The 15,957-nt window shown below is 38.9% G+C and overlaps 1 protein-coding gene across 1 annotated transcript; it reads left to right on the top strand.

The window, feature by feature from the left end:
* The first annotated feature begins 2,580 nt into the window (after nucleotides 1-2,580).
* Nucleotides 2,581-3,198, top strand: LOC138894442 (uncharacterized). The gene has a single exon (XM_070179139.1). It carries the CDS (start codon nucleotides 2,581-2,583, stop codon nucleotides 3,196-3,198), a length of 618 nt encoding a protein of 205 aa, XP_070035240.1.
* The last annotated feature ends 12,759 nt before the right edge of the window (nucleotides 3,199-15,957 follow it).

Raw genomic sequence — 15,957 nt, 5'->3', positions numbered from 1 at the left:
TCAAATAAAAATAAATGGTGGGAGTATTAAAATATTTGCATAATGAGTAACCGAAAATTTGGAAAGGAAATGACAAGCTGAAATTAATGAATAGCCACTTAGCCAGCCTATTCGAATGACTTGTATGTCAGTCACTATTGTAGTTTTAGCTGTACGCAAATAATTAAATTGGTACAACGTTTTCTTGTGCAGTCCTTCTAATAGTATCAAATATTTAGCTCGACAGTTTTCTTGTTTTTTGAAATTCCGTTAAATGTGAATATGAGTAACGTTAGTTGTGTTTGTAAATGTTTCACATCTTAAAATTTGTACCTTCTCTTTAATAAACTATAATCTCCTCCTTGTTTATATCAAGAAGTTATTGTCGACCGGATGGATTTAGGGGCGGAACCCCTTCGTCGGAAATTACACTATACATATAAGGTAAAATTCGGCTTGTACCTTTATATATGATATTATATTTTGAATTCCCTTAACACAACCCAAAAGCATAACTCAGTGGTCAAGAGGGTTCAAAATCTTTATTAGATTGTTGGTTCAATTCTTGCTGGTCACGGTCTCTTTTAACTTTTTTTCTTTTTTGAACCCCTTGGGGAAAATTTTGCCTCCGCCACTGATTATTGAATAAAAATACTATTTTGTAGAAGTTGTATGCAAATTCGACTAACATATGAGTTTCTTAGGATGACTAGTAAATCATTGTCAATTTCATGGTGTGCACCTACAATGAAATAATTGTGTGTAATAGAGATAATTAATAATTACTGACGATATAAAATTTAATTTATATATGTACTATACCTTTTGTCTCAAAATGTGAAGTCCTTTTATTTGTGAATTAAGCAGAATAATATTAGCTGAATTGTATAATATATTAGTATTACGGTATATATATAACAAGACAATTGCGTGATAGTTTGATGTTCTAGTACTATATGAATAATCTAACTTCCAAGTTTACTTTTCAATAACCAAAAAAGATTTAACAAACAGACAGACATAAGAATAAATAATAGGTATATGCGTGTTATGCATAACACCGATTTGAAGGATAAAATTACGAGCTCAAACTAAGATTGTCTAAAAAACGTTGTCTATGCTTTTCTTTGGGCCCGGAAGCTAGTTATATTTTTGTTTAACTAAAAACCAACAAGATTACACGTAGGTTGACCTGAACGTGAGTGATGCGCCATGTTACTGTATAGAGTAAAATCGCTTTTTATTAAATACTCGAATAATAGAGCGACACGTAGAACTAGAGACAGACGAAAAGCAAGGCAAGTAGAAATCAAGATCGGGGGCAGCAGTTTCGGTTGGCACCGGGAAAACCCCGAAGACAATATTGCTAATAAAGACAAACGAATGTTTGCCACCCGATCACATTCAAAGAAGAATATTCTTCAGTATTAAATACATACTCCGATATAGAGAATTTTGGCATTTATAGCCTATCGTTACACATTCATCAATGGCTCACACAATTGTCATTTAAGAGGGGCTTAATCCTAGGACCATGTACCCTAGGTGCAGCTATAAATAGTGACTTCAACAACCATTGTAAAGGGAAAATTTTCCGACAAAAAACATATGCTACACATTATTCTAAGCTCAATAACACTTTATTTCTTGTCTATTGATATTCTTACTACTGCCTTCGGAAGCTCTGCTCCCGGAACCAAGTTATTTGTTATCTTATCTCGATTTCAATGCTAAGTCTTATTTTTATTGTATTTGTTTATCATTTTGGGATCAAATCGATTCGCTTGTCTATAAACCACGTTACAAATTCAACCGTACCATTTTACGGGTAAATAGTTTGGCACCCACCGTAGGGCTTAGACAGTTGCGTAATTTGGTTGATCCTTGAATCTATCACTAATCTGTTAAATTCTTTGTTTCTTGGCGAAAAATCATAAAAATGGTAGATAACGATGTCAAAATCGTACACAACGTTGAGGCCCAAGGAAATCCGCCTCAACACGAAGATTCGATCAGTGATACCGGCAATGAGGAGGATGCAGTCACGCTGGTCCATGGCTAGTAATATCCACGACACATTTGGGAGGCAACTCCTGATGATGTAGAAGACGAGCACATTGCGGAGACAATGAGAATCCCGAGGGAGCAACCAAAGGCTATTATGGGCCATCTCTCGCAACAAGATCATGCCATGATAGAGTTGAGGCACGCGTTGTCGGGTGCTTCCAACAACGCGAATGGAATAGGTCCAGTTCCTCTCGATGCTCCCGCAATCCAAACAACACAAAGGTTTGATAACAACACCCTGATGGGTGAGGTCGGCTTCGACGGGGGCGAGGGGAACGACAATGGATCTGGTAACAATAATGGGAATTATCCCTTTATAACGAACTCATGCGGCTTATGAGGGAAATAAATGCCTTAATGGACCAACTTTTGGGTACACTGCCAGTGTTGAAAGGACCGAACTCAAAGAAATACACCCAGTTGCTGTTTAAACTGAGCGCGGCACCAGAGTTAATCCCGAAGTGGTTCAAAATTCCAGACGTGCCAAAATATGATGGGACTTCGGATCCTCAGGAGCACATCACCACCTACACAATGGCGGTGCAAGAAAACGACTTAGCTTCGCATGAGATTGAGTCAGTCTTGCTGAAGAAGTTCAGGGAGACCCTCACCAAGGGGGCCCTAACATGGTATTCACTTCTACCCGAGCATTCAATGGATTTCTTTGAGATTCTCGTGGATTCTTTTATCAAGGCCCATGCCGGGGTCAGGAAGGTGCAGGCCCAAAAGGCTGATATATTCAGAATTACGCAAGGAGAGTCTGAATTGCTGCGAGAGTTCATGACTAGATTTCAGAAGGAAAGGGTGCTGCTACCGGTCGGACCAGATGAATGGGCGGCTGAAGCATTCACCAAGGGGCTGAACCCGAGGAGCTCTAATGCTTCCTGGAAACTGAAAGAAAGCCCTCTCGAGTTCCAGGCAATAACATGGGCAGATGTCCACAACCGATACGAATCAAAGATAAGAATAGAGGATGACCAGCTCGGTTTCCCACCATCAACTAAGGGTCGGGATCGAGAGAAGAATAAGAAAAAGTTGAAGAATGATTTCGACACAGATCGACGGTCTTCTATTGGCCGATTTTACTCTACGAAAGGGTCAAAGGACGCGACAGAGGTTTTCGGTCGGCGAACAGGTTCGCTACCGATATGAGAGTTGACTGTGGATGGAATAATAGATCGTTGCAGGACAAAGAGATGTCATGCTCCTGGGATTTCGCCTACCCCAGATTGTCTAAATATAATTTCAATGACAACATGATGGAATCTGTATCGGCAAGGAGGAATATCAAGCAAGCACGGTTCCCGAGGCTGATGAGATCTGATCCTAGTCAGAGGAATCCTAATCTATGGTGTGAGTATCATTGGACTAAAAGGGCACCAGACTAGAGACTACCGACTTCTGCGTGAGGAAGTGGCGACATTGCTGAAAACGTCCATCTAGAGAGTTCTTAAGTGACCGGGCTAAAAATAACTATGGCCATAACGGGATAACGCGGAACCCTCGAAGATAGGAGAAAATCCAGATCGTCTAACGATCAACATAATTTTCAGGGGGAACAAGATTAATAGTGTAACCTTTTTCAGCAGCAAAAAAGTCAAAGGTATCGGTGACCCATAGCAAAAGACTCCGGAAAGTCGACGACGACGATATCACCTTCACAGAGAAGGACGCCGATGGACTCCTACTACCGCATAATGATACCCTGGTAATTTCTCATAATGTTTTAGATTTTAACATTAAATGTGTTTTGGTTGACCCAGGGAGTTCAGTCAATATTATCCAATGGAGTTCTAGAACAAGCCAAGCTAACCGGAAGCATTATTTCGGCCAGAAAGCTACTCATCGGGTTCAACTTAGCAAGTGTCACAACTCGGGGGAAGATCCTGCTACCTACAAATGCTGAAGGCGTCATGAAAACGACCTTGTTTGAAGTAGTAGACGACGACATGTGCTATAACATTATTCTTGGAAGGTCATGGCTACACAAGATGAAGGTTGTGCCATCAACATACCATTGACTTTTGAAATTCCCAACTCCAGAGAGAATTAAACAAATAAGAGGAGATTAACTTGCGGCAAGGGAGATTAACATGATCTCGGTTTCCAGTAGTAAAGGGAAGGTGCATGCAACGTAAAAATTGCAGGAACCGACGCCTGCTCTCGAGCCAAATGAAATCGGCAAAGGGGAGGAGCTGTCAGAATCTTATCAGGTACCAAGGTATTTCCAGGTACCAGAAGAAAAGGACGCAACCAAATCCACATCGGAAGAGTTCGAACAAGTCGCATTGTTCAAGAACTTCTTAGAGAGGAAGTTCTACTTGGGGATAGGATTAAACCCCAAGCTCAAGTCAGGATTTATAGAATTTCTTAAATTGAATGTTGATTGTTTTGCGTGGTCGCATACGGATACGACAGTTATTCCGCTAGAAGTGGCCGTGCATAAGCTAAGCCTGGACCCTAACATCCCTCCGGTAAGGCAGAAGAAACGCCCTATTACCGGGGTTAGAAACAGGTTTGTCAAAAAAGAGGTAACTCGATTGCTTGATATCGGTTCGATCCTGGAGGTAAAGTATCCCGACTATCTAGCTAACATAGTATTAGTTCCAAAAAAGAATAATAAATTGCGTATGTGCGTAGATTATAAGGATCTGAACAAGGTGCACCCCAAAGACTCATTCTCGTTTCCAAACATTGATCAAATGAATGATGCGATGGCCGAGCACGAGCTGATGAGTTTCCTCTATGCCTATTCCGGGTATAACCATTTTAAAATGAACCAAGAGGATTAGGAAAAGACTTCATTCATAACGAACTTTGTCATATATTGCTACAATGTGATGCCTTTTGGGCTTAAGAATGCAGAGACACTTACTAGAGGCCTGTGAAAAAAATATTTGAAAATAAAATAGGGAAAACAAAGGAAGTTTACATATATGATATGCTGGTTAAGTCTTTGAATGCAGGTGATAATTTGAAGCACCTCCAAGAAACCTTTGACATCTTAAGGAAGCTCATCATGAAGCTTAACTCCGAAAAATGTGCACTCGGAGTCAGCTCCGATAAGTTCTTGGGTTTTCTGGTGTCACAAATGAGGACGAAGTCAATACCGATAAAATTAAAGCCATAGAGTACATTCCCGATCGGCAATCAAATGTGAAAGAGGTTTAGAGGATAACTGGAAGAGTGGCCGCTTTGAGGAGGTTCATTTCCCGATCTTTAGGAAAATATCATCACTTCTTCTCACTTCTGTAAAAGAAGAACAACTTCGAATAGTGTAACGACCTGACTTGTCGTTTTAAGAATTTACGAACCGTTCAGTGACTTGAGGTCTCGAACAGCTTCGCAATATGTATTATGACCCCGCGAGTGTGGTCGAGTTTGATTTACTGAAGATTCGGAATTAAATTAAAAGAACAATCCTTATTTAGAAGCTTAAATGGAAAGAGTTGACTGGAGAGTTGACTTTTGAGTAAATGATTCCGGAATAGAATTTTGATGATGTCAATAGCTCCGTATGGTGATTTTGTACTTATGAGTGTGTCCGAAAAATTATTTGGAGGTCCGTAGTGGAAGTAAGCTTGAAATGGCGAAAAAATTAAATTTTGGAAAGTTTGACCGGGGGTTGACTTTTTGATATCGGGGTCGAAATATTATTCTGAAAATTTGAATAGCTTCGTCATGTCATTTATGACTTGTGTGCAAAATTTGAAGTCATTCAGGATTGATTTGATATGTTTCGATACAAGATATAAAATTTGAAAGTTCAAAATTCATAGATTTTGATTTGAGGTGCGATTCATCGTTTTGATGTTGTTTGATATGATTTGAGGCCTCGAGTAGGTCCGTGTTATGTTATGGAACTTGTTGGTATGTTCGGACGGGGTCTCGAGGGCCTCGGGTGAGTTTCGGATGCTTAACGGATCAAAATTTGATATGAGGAGGAGCTGAAGCAGCTGGGCTGCTGGTGTGATCGCACCTGCGCGAAAAAGGGCCGCAGGTGCGAGCTCGCGGATGCGGGGAATGATTCGCAGAAGCGAAAAAGCATGGGCTGTCCAGGCACCGCGGGTGCGAAAACAGTCATCGCGGGTGCGAAGACCGCAGGTGAGAAGAAATCACTGCGGATGCGAAGACCGCAGATGCAAAAAAATCACCACGGATGCGAAGACCGCAGGTATGAAGAAATCACCGCGGGTGCGAAGACCGCAGGTGTGAAGAATTCACCGCGGATGCGAAAATCCTGGACAGAATATTAAAAACAGAGGGGGTTCCGAGTTTTGCCATTTTTGGACCTTCAAGCACGGTTTTTGGGGTGATTTTGAGAGAGAATTCAAGGAAAACTTGAGGTAAGTCACCTGTGATCACTTCTACTCCATAATATTAAATTATCATCGACTAATCCGACTAGATTACATGTTTTTGAGGTGTAAATCGGGGTTTGAACTTAGGGATTTGAAAATAAGATTTGAAGATTTGGAGGTTGAGTTGAGGACGGATTTTGGTAAAATTGGTATGGTTAGACTCGTGGTTGAATGGGCTTTTGGATTTCGTAACTTTTGTTGGGTTCCGAGATGTGGGCCTCACGCACGATTTTTGAGCTAATTTCGGATTTTTGTTGGAAAATTAGTATTTCCTTATGGAATTAATTACAATAAATTTTATTGACTGACTCGAATTATTTATGGCTAGATTCGCGGTGTTTGGAGGTCAATTCAAGCAAGAAAGCGATTATGGAATATTGGCATAACTTCAAAAAGGTAAGTATCTTGCCTAACCTCGAGTGGGGGAATTATCCCTTAAGCATTGAGTCTTATGTGAAAATCGTGTAATTGAAAATCATGTACGTGAGGTGACGAGTACGTACTTGGTTTATATGTGCAAATTATATCGGTTGAAATTCGTAGACGCCCTTAAGTATTAAGTTGGAAATTTTTTGTAACTTATTAAATCCCTTATTTGTCATGCCTCGTTCTTTGTTTGCCGAGGTTTGTTTATAGGATAAATTGGTGTGATTGTCACTTGACTTTTATGTGAACTCTGAGTTTGTTTGAGTTGCCATTTTTTTTATGAAAAACACTTTCATTATTCATTTTACCTACAAATAATTAAAATGAAAAATTTAGTTAATAAGATAAATTACTTTTCAGTTCACGTTGTGAAAATTTTGGTATTGAATTATAAAAGCCGTGAATCATATTGAGGCAAAGTGTCAAATTGTAAAATATTATTCGGTTGAGTTGTTCACTCCCGAATATTTTGTTAAGATGTTGTGCACATTATGATCGAGTCATGGATCCTTATTGTGAAAAAATAATGTGTTGTTGATTTCTGTGGCAAGTTGTAATATTGGAGCGCTTGATGTGCAATTTGTGATATGTTGTAATATTTGAGTACTTGATGTGCAATTTGTGATATGTTGTAATATTTGATCACTTGATGTGCAATTTATGATATGTTGTAATATTTGGGCACTTGAGATGCAAGTTGTATTATGCTGTGATATTTGGACACTTGAGATGCGATTTGTGAAATATTGTCATATTGATACGCATGCGGTGAGATAAGGGTGGCTTGAAATGCATGGCTAGTAGGGGAACTACTAGAAGTCATGCGGTGATATAAGGTCAGGGTGTTGAAACGCATGCGGTGAGATAAAGGTGGCTTGAAACACGTGGCTAGTAGGGGAACTACTAGAAGCCATGCGGTGTAATAAGGATGGCTAAAACGCGGGATGCCATTTCGGAAAAAATAATTTCTTTAAAAATTAAATATGAAGGCTCCCGCGGTGATATAAGAAAATGAGATATTATGAATATATTTATGATTTGGGACTACGAGGCGGTACCTCGGGAGTGCCCTGTTGATATTTCTTTATTTATGTTTCTGTCTTGGTGATTTTGTTTCATTGAATATGTAAATTCTTGTCTTCTTCTGTGATGTACTAGTTGACTTTATTATCATGTGTTTTGTGTTCCTAGTTATTTTGTGTTGGCTTTGGCTTTTTAGCACGTGACTCTAAAGAAGTATATTTCTGGGTTTTCTTACTGATTTTCGATGATTGAGTTGATTTAATTAAAAAGGAATTATTATTTTATTTTAAATTAAATAGTTTTACAACCAAACCAGTAGTTTATCTGATGCCTTAATTTAAGTGAAATGTTACTTTCTTCACCCAAATAAATTCTAAAAATAAATTCAATTCTTTGTTGATTTCTTACTTGATTTAAAATTTTTAAACTCACTTTAGTGGAAATAGATTGATCATGTGGATCTTATATACATTGAGGATATTTGGCACGTGAGTTGTTCGTGCAGTTGAGGTATGAAATGAGGGCACGAGGTGCCGTGGAAATATGAAAATGGGCTGAGACCCGTGTTTATGAAAAATATGAAAATGGGCTGAGACCCTTATTTTTTTATGATTATGAAATGAGGTGTCACATGGTGACTTTTTAATTGAAAGAATTATATTCAAAATATTTATTTGGAGGTATTTTTATTCAAAAAGAATTATATGTGAAAGACATTTATTTGAAGGACTTGATTTAATTGGGTGTAATTATGTTTATTAATTGTTGAGGGATATTAATGGTATTCTTGTTGTCTGTTGTGCATATCACTGGTTGTTTTATCCTGCCCTTATTGTTATTGTTTCCTAGTATTTTGTATATTATATTGCACAGGTTATTAGACTAGTGAGTGTCTTGACTGTACCTCGTCTCTACTCCATTGAGGTTAGTCTTGATACTTACTGGGCATCGCTATGGTGTGCTCACTCTACACTTCTGCATATTTTTGTGCAGAGCCAGGTATTGGAGGTATCGGACTTGAGCAGAGTTAAAGCGCGATCGTAAAGATTCAAGGTAGAGCTGCTTGGCCGTCGCAGTCCCTTGGAGTCTTTTCATTTCATTGTACTGTTAATTTGTAATCAAACAATATTGTATATTCTATCTTCGTGATCATTCTATGTATTCAGTTAGAGTTCGTGACTCTGTACTACCAGTCTTGGGAGGTTGTATATTGTGATTATTTCCACTGTTGGTTTAAAAAGAAGGCTTCAAAAGGTAATTGTAATCGTCTTACCTAGTCTTAAAGACTAGGTGCCATCACGACGCCTGTGGTGGGATTTTAGGTCGTGACAAGTTGGTATCACAGATCTAGGTTCATAGGTTCTACGAGTCACGAACGAGTCTAGTAGAGTCTTGCGGATCGGTACGGAGACGTCTGTACTTATCTTCGAGAGGCTACAGAACTATTAGGAAATTTCCATTTCTTTCATTCTTGTCGTGCGGAATTTGTTGAATTTGGAATTTGAACTTTTGTATCTCCATTCTCTCACAGATGGTGAGGACACGTGCTACTGGGTTAGCTGAGCAGGCATCCGCACATAATGCTAGGGCTGCAAGAGGCCGGGACTGAGTTAGAGGCTGAGGTAGAGGCCGAGGAAGGGCACGTGCTACGACTAGAGCACCTGTTAGAACAACAGTTAAGGAGCCACCAGTAGCTCCAGTTGGGGGGACAGGTACTAGAAGCACCTGTTGTTACCCCCGGACTTCAGGAGACTTTGGCGCAGTTCCTGAGTATGTTTGGTACATTAACTCAGGCGGGATTGATCTCTGTTGCACCAAATATTTCGCAGATTGGGGGAGTAGTTCAGACTCCTACCACAACTCCAAAGCAACAAATTCACGTTGGTCAGGTTTCGGGTGTAGTACCGGTACAACCTGTTATTCCGGTTCGTCCTGAGGTCAGGCCCGAGGCATCAGAAGAAGAAAAAAAGAGACTTGAAAGGTTTAAGAAATATGGTCCACCAACTTTCAGTGGCACAGCTACAGATGATGCCCAAGAATTTCTAGAAAATTGTCACCATTATTCTCCATACCATGGGTATTGTGGAGGTGAGTGGAGTTTCCTTTATTACATTTCAACTGTCAGGCTCAGCGTATCGGTGGTGGCAAATCTATGAAGAAGGTAGACTAGCCGATGCCACACCACCAACTTGGGCTCAATTTTCGCAAATGATCTTGAAAGAATTTGTTCTCCAGGCTCTCAGAGATGCGTGGCACACAAAGTTTGAACAGTTGCATCAGGGCACTATGACAGTGTCAGAATATGCTATCAGGTTCAGTGAGTTAGCCCGTCATGCACCTATCTTAGTTCCTACAATCAGAGAACGGGTCCGCAGATTCATTGAGGGGCTCGATTATGATATTAAAATATGTATGGCTCAAAAGTTGCAAACTGATGCTCCATTTCAACAAGTAGTGGAAATTGCAAGGAAGATTGAGGGTGTTCTAGGCGAGGGAAGGGAGTCTAAGGAGGCCAAAAGGTCTGGAAGATCTGGAGGGTTCAGTGTATTTTACTCTTCAGCTAGAACCCATTATAGCGGAGGCTCGAGCAGTCGGTCAGCTCAGTCCGCACATCAGATTACTCGGGGTGCTCCAGTTTATAGTGCACCACCGACACGAGATTCTTACAGTGGTTATTCCAGTTATTCGGCACAGACTCAATATGAGCAGCCGCGACCTCAGAGGGGTTGTTATGAGTGTGGTGATACTAGGCATATCATGTGAGATTGTCCCAGACTTGGGAGGGGTGGATTTCATCAGAACACTCCAGCTACAAGCTTTATTCCAGTTGATACTCCACATGCAAAGTCAGCTAGAGGTGGAGGACAGGCGGGTAGTAGGCACCTAAGAGGTGGAGGCCCGACCCATTGATTTAATCACTATGATTTGGCTGAGGCCAATACACCAGATGGTGTCGTTGCTAGTGCGATCCTGATTTTTATTATAAAAGGATATTTTCCTTAATTTGATTCGGTTCTGAATAATGAGGTGAGTCCTCCTATTATGCTCCACTTCTGGTGAGCTTCGTAAATTTGTGACCCACTTATATGTTTATCCCTGTTGAGAGATTTAAAGATATGAGTCTGTGTCTGTTATTTTATTTCCGTACACCATTGAGGGCTATAAGTCCAAAAATAAATTTTATTATTCATTACAGTGAATTTAAGGTATTTCGGAATAATTGATTCCAATTTTTATGAATTATACGCCCTACCGGTATGAGGGTTCATTATATGTTGTGAAAATGGTTTATGAAATGTATTGAAAAGAAGAAATAAAGGAAATTGAAAATTTCAGTTGGCACAATGTGCAACATAATTATGATTCGGATTTGAGGACGAGATCCTCGCATTTTTACATGATGTGAAATATTTAAACCGGGCTGCAAGCCGCGATAGAAGTTATATAAGGACGAGGTCCTTGTGGTGAAATATTTATAAGTTTAAAATTATCCCTTGTGAAATTTAATTTATGCAATAATATTAATAGGGAGTCATGCCGGTTAGGCTTATTTGATAATGCTTGTATATTTTCTATTCATATTCAACCATTTTCGTGCTGTAAATATTGAGTTTTAACCTATGAGGTGAGTGCCCAGGTGGCGTTAAATGTGACTCATTAATCCGAGTAAGTAATCATGAGGTCTTCATGTCTCACATTTTGTTGTCAGTATTGTGAAAATTCGAAACGAGGTGATAGTTAATATGAGATTAATTGATGATACTGAAATTAATTATGAACAGCTTTTAAGACCAGAGATGTGGTGATGAGCATACATATGATGTGCTTTATGTCATGATATCATTATGATAAGGCAATACTGAGATTAATGTTATTGATATATACCCTATGATATTTTGTTGAGTTGTGGATATGTTGTTAGGAGTTGTTTGGGTGTTACTCTGGCAGGTGGATAGGCCCAATTACAGGGGAGACTCTGCCGAAATTTTCTGAAAAATTTGAGAGTTAGAAAAATTTGGGGGATTGAGATGTGTGAAAGAAGAGATAAGTTATGTTGTGTATTTGAGGGCGAATGATCCTAAGCGGGGAATAATGTAGCACCCCAGAGAAAGTTTTGAATTACTTCAACACTATTGAGAAAATTGATATGTGCATAGGCACGAGTTGCTATAGCCAGTTGAGACTAATACTGTGCGTTGTTGTGAGAAATCAGGCCTTTTGAAAATATTGGAGCGTAAGAAAATGGCCTTAAAGTTTTCAAGTTTGGATAAAAGAAATAAACTCAAATGAGATGATGTTGTCACGCTTATCTCAAATGCGGTAGCGTGGAATCAACCGTGAGTATATGTGTAAAAGTAAAATCATCAATTTGGTAACCTCAGAATAATTCTTAGAACGTTCGAGGGCGAACGTTTGTTTAAGAGGTGGAGGATGTAACGACCCGACTTGTCGTTTTAAGAATTTATGCCCCGTTCAGTGACTTGAGGTCTCGACAGCTTCGCAATATGTATTATGACCCGCGGGTGTGGTCGAGTTTGATTTACTGAAGATTCGGAATTAAATTAAAAGAACAATCCTTATTTAGAAGCTTAAATGGAAAGAGTTGACTGGAGAGTTGACTTTTGAGTAAACGACTCCGGAATAGAATTTTGATAATTTCAATAGCTCCGTATGGTGATTTTGGACTTAGGAGCGTGTCCGTAAAATTATTTGGAGGTTCGTAGTGGAAGTAAGCTTGAAATGGCGAAAAATTAAATTTTGGAATGTTTGACCGGGGGGTTGACTTTTTTATATCGGGGTCGAAATATTATTCTAAAAATTTGAATAGTTTCGTTATGTCATTTATGACTTGTGTGCAAAATTTAAAGTCATTCCGGATTGATTTAATATGTTTCGGTACAAGATATAGAATTTAAAAGTTCAAAGTTCATAGATTTTGATTTGAAGTGCGATTCGTCGTTTTGATGTTGTTTGATATGATTTCAGGCCTCGAGTAGGTCCGTGATATGTTATGGAACTTGTTGGTATGTTCGAACGGGTCCCGAGGGCCTCGGGTGAGTTTCGGATGCTTAACAGATCAAATTTTGATTTGGAGGAGGAGCTGAAGCAGCTGGGCTACTGGTGTGATCGCACCTGCACGAAAAAAGGCCGCAGGTGCGAGCTCGCGGATGCGAGGAATGATTCGCGGAAGCGAAAATGCATGGGCTGTCCAGGCACCGCGGGTGCGAAAACAGTCATCGCGGGTGCGAAAACAGTCATTGCGGGTGCGAAGACCGCAGGTGCGAAGAAATCACCGCGGATGCGAAGACCGCAGGTGCGAAGAATTCACCGCGGATGCGAAAATCCTGGACAGAATGTTAAAAACAGAGGGGGTTCCGAGTTTTGCCATTTTTGGACCTTCAAGCACAGTTTTTGGGGCGATTTTGAGAGAGAATTCAAGGAAAACTGGAGGTAAGTCACTTGTGATCATTTCTACTCTATAATATTAAATTATCATCGAGTAATCCGACTAGATTATATGTTTTTGAGGTATAAATCGGGGGTTTGAACTTAGGGATTTGAAAATAAGATTTGAAGATTTGGAAGTCGAGTTGAGGTCGGATTTTGGTAAAATTGGTATGGTTAGACTCGTGGTTGAATGGGCTTTCGGATTTCATAACTTTTGTCGGGTTTCGAGATGTGGGTCCCACGGACGATTTTTGAGCTAATTTCGGATTTTTGTTGGAAAATTAGTATTTTCTTATGGAATTAATTCCAATAAATTTTATTGACTGAATCGAATTATTTGTGACTAGATTCGAGGTGTTTAGAGGTCAATTAAAGCAAGAAAGCAATTATGGAATATTGGCATAACTTCAAAAAGGTAAGTATCTTGCCTAACCTCGAGTGGGGGAATTATCCCTTAGGCATTGAGTCTTATGTGGAAATCATGTAATTGAAAATCATGTGCGCGAGGTGACGAGTACGTGCTTGGTTTATATGTGCAAATTATATCGGTTGAAATTCGTAGACGCTCTTAAATATTAAGTTGGAAAATTGGTGTAACTTATTAAATCCCTTATTTGTCATGCCTCATTCTTTTTTTGCTGAGGTTGTTTTATAGGATAAATTGGTGTGATTGTCACTTGACTTTTATGTGAACTCTTTGTTTGTTTGAGTTGCCATTTTTCTTATGGAAAACACTTTTATTATTGATTTTACCTACAAATAATTAAAATAAAAAATTTAGTTAATAAGATGAATTACTTTTCAGTTCACGTTGTGAAAAATTTGGTATTGAATTATAAAGGCCGTGAATCATATTGAGGCAAAGTGACAAATTGTGAAATATTATTTGGTTGAGTTGTTCACTCCCGAATATTTTGTTAAGATGTTGTGCACATTATGATCGAGTCATGGCTCCTTATTGTGGAAAAATAATGTGTTATTGATTTCTGTGGCAAGTTGTAATATTTGAGCGCTTGATGTGCAATTTGTGATATGTTGTAATATTTGAGCACTTGATGTGCAATTTGTGATATGTTGTAAGATTTGAGCACTTGATGTGCAATTTGTGATATGTTGTAATATTTGGGCACTTGAGGTGCAAGTTGTATTATGCTGTGATATTTGGGCACTTGAGGTGCGATTTGTGAAATATTGTGATATTGATACGCATGCGGTGAGATAAAGGTGGCTTGAAACGCATGGCTAGTAGGGTAACTACTAGAAGTCATGCGGTGATATAAGGTCAGGGTGTTGAAACGCATGCGGTGAGATAAGGGTGGCTTGAAACGCGTGGCTAGTAGGGGAACTACTAGAAGCCATGCAGTGTGATAAGGATGGCTAAAACGCGGGATGCCATTTCGGAAAAAATGATTTCTTTAAAAATTAAATGTGAAGGCTCCCGCGGTGATATAAGAAAATGAGATATTGTGAATTTATTTATGATTTGGGACTAAGAGGCGGTACCTCAGGAGTGCCCTGTTGATATTTCTTTATTTATGTTTCTGTCTTGGTGATTTTTTTTCATTGAATATGTAAATTCTTGTCTTCTTCCGTGATGTACTAGTTGACTTTATTATCATGTGTTTTGTGTTCCTAGTTATATTGTGTTGGCTTTGGCTTTTTAGCACGTGACTCTGAAGAAGTATATTTCTGGGTTTTCTTACTGATTTTCGATGATTGAGTTGATTTAAATAAAAAGAAATTATTATTTTATTTTAAATTAAATAGTTTTACAACCAAACCAGTAGTTTATCTGATGCCTTAATTTAAGTGAAATGTTACTTTCTTCACCCAAATGAATTCTAAAAATAAATTCAATTCTTTGTTGATTTCTTACTTGATTTAAAAATTTTAAACTCACTTTAGTGGAAATAGATTGATCATGTGGATCTTATATACATTGAGGATATTTGGCACGTGAGTTGTTCGTGCAGTTGAGGTATGAATTGAGGGCACGAGGTGCCGGGGAAACATGATGATTTAATTATGGGCACGAGGTGCCGTGGAAGAGTGAAAATGGGCTGAGATCCGTGTTTACGAAAAATATGAAAATGGGCTGAGACCCGTATTTTATTTATGATTATGAAATAAGGTGTCACATGGTGACTTTTTAATTGAAAGAATTATATTGAAAATATTTATTTGGAGGGAGTTTTATTCAAAAAAATTATATGAAGGAATTATTTGTGAAAGACATTTATTTGAAGGACTTGATTTAATTGGGTGTAATTATATTTATTAATTGTTGAGGTGTTGAGGGATATTAATGGTATTCTTTTTGTCTGTTGTGCGTATCACTGGTTGTTTTATCCTTCCCTTATTGTTATTTTTTACTAGTATTTTCTATATTATATTGCACAGGTTATTAGACTAGTGAGTGTCTTGACTGTACCTCGTCTCTACTCCATTGACGTTAGTCTTGATACTTACTGGGCACCGTTGTGGTGTGCTCACTCTACACTTCTACACATTTTTGTGCAGAGCGAGGTATTAGAGGTATCGGACTTGAGCAGAGTTAAAGCATGATCGTAAAGATTCAAGGTAGAGCTGCTTAGCCGTCGCAGTCCCTTGGAGTCTTTTCATTTCATTGTACTGTTAATTTGTATTCAAACAG

This window comes from Nicotiana tomentosiformis, chromosome 6, assembly GCF_000390325.3.
Source record: "Nicotiana tomentosiformis chromosome 6, ASM39032v3, whole genome shotgun sequence".
Taxonomy (NCBI): domain Eukaryota; kingdom Viridiplantae; phylum Streptophyta; class Magnoliopsida; order Solanales; family Solanaceae; genus Nicotiana; species Nicotiana tomentosiformis.
The sequence above is the reverse complement of the archived record's forward strand: the minus strand, read 5'-3'. Positions and strand labels throughout refer to the sequence as shown.

Bases quoted from the DNA above. Each gene is read 5' to 3' on its own strand.
- LOC138894442 (XM_070179139.1), top strand. From the start codon at position 2,581: ATGGCGGTGCAAGAAAACGACTTAGCTTCGCATGAGATTGAGTCAGTC.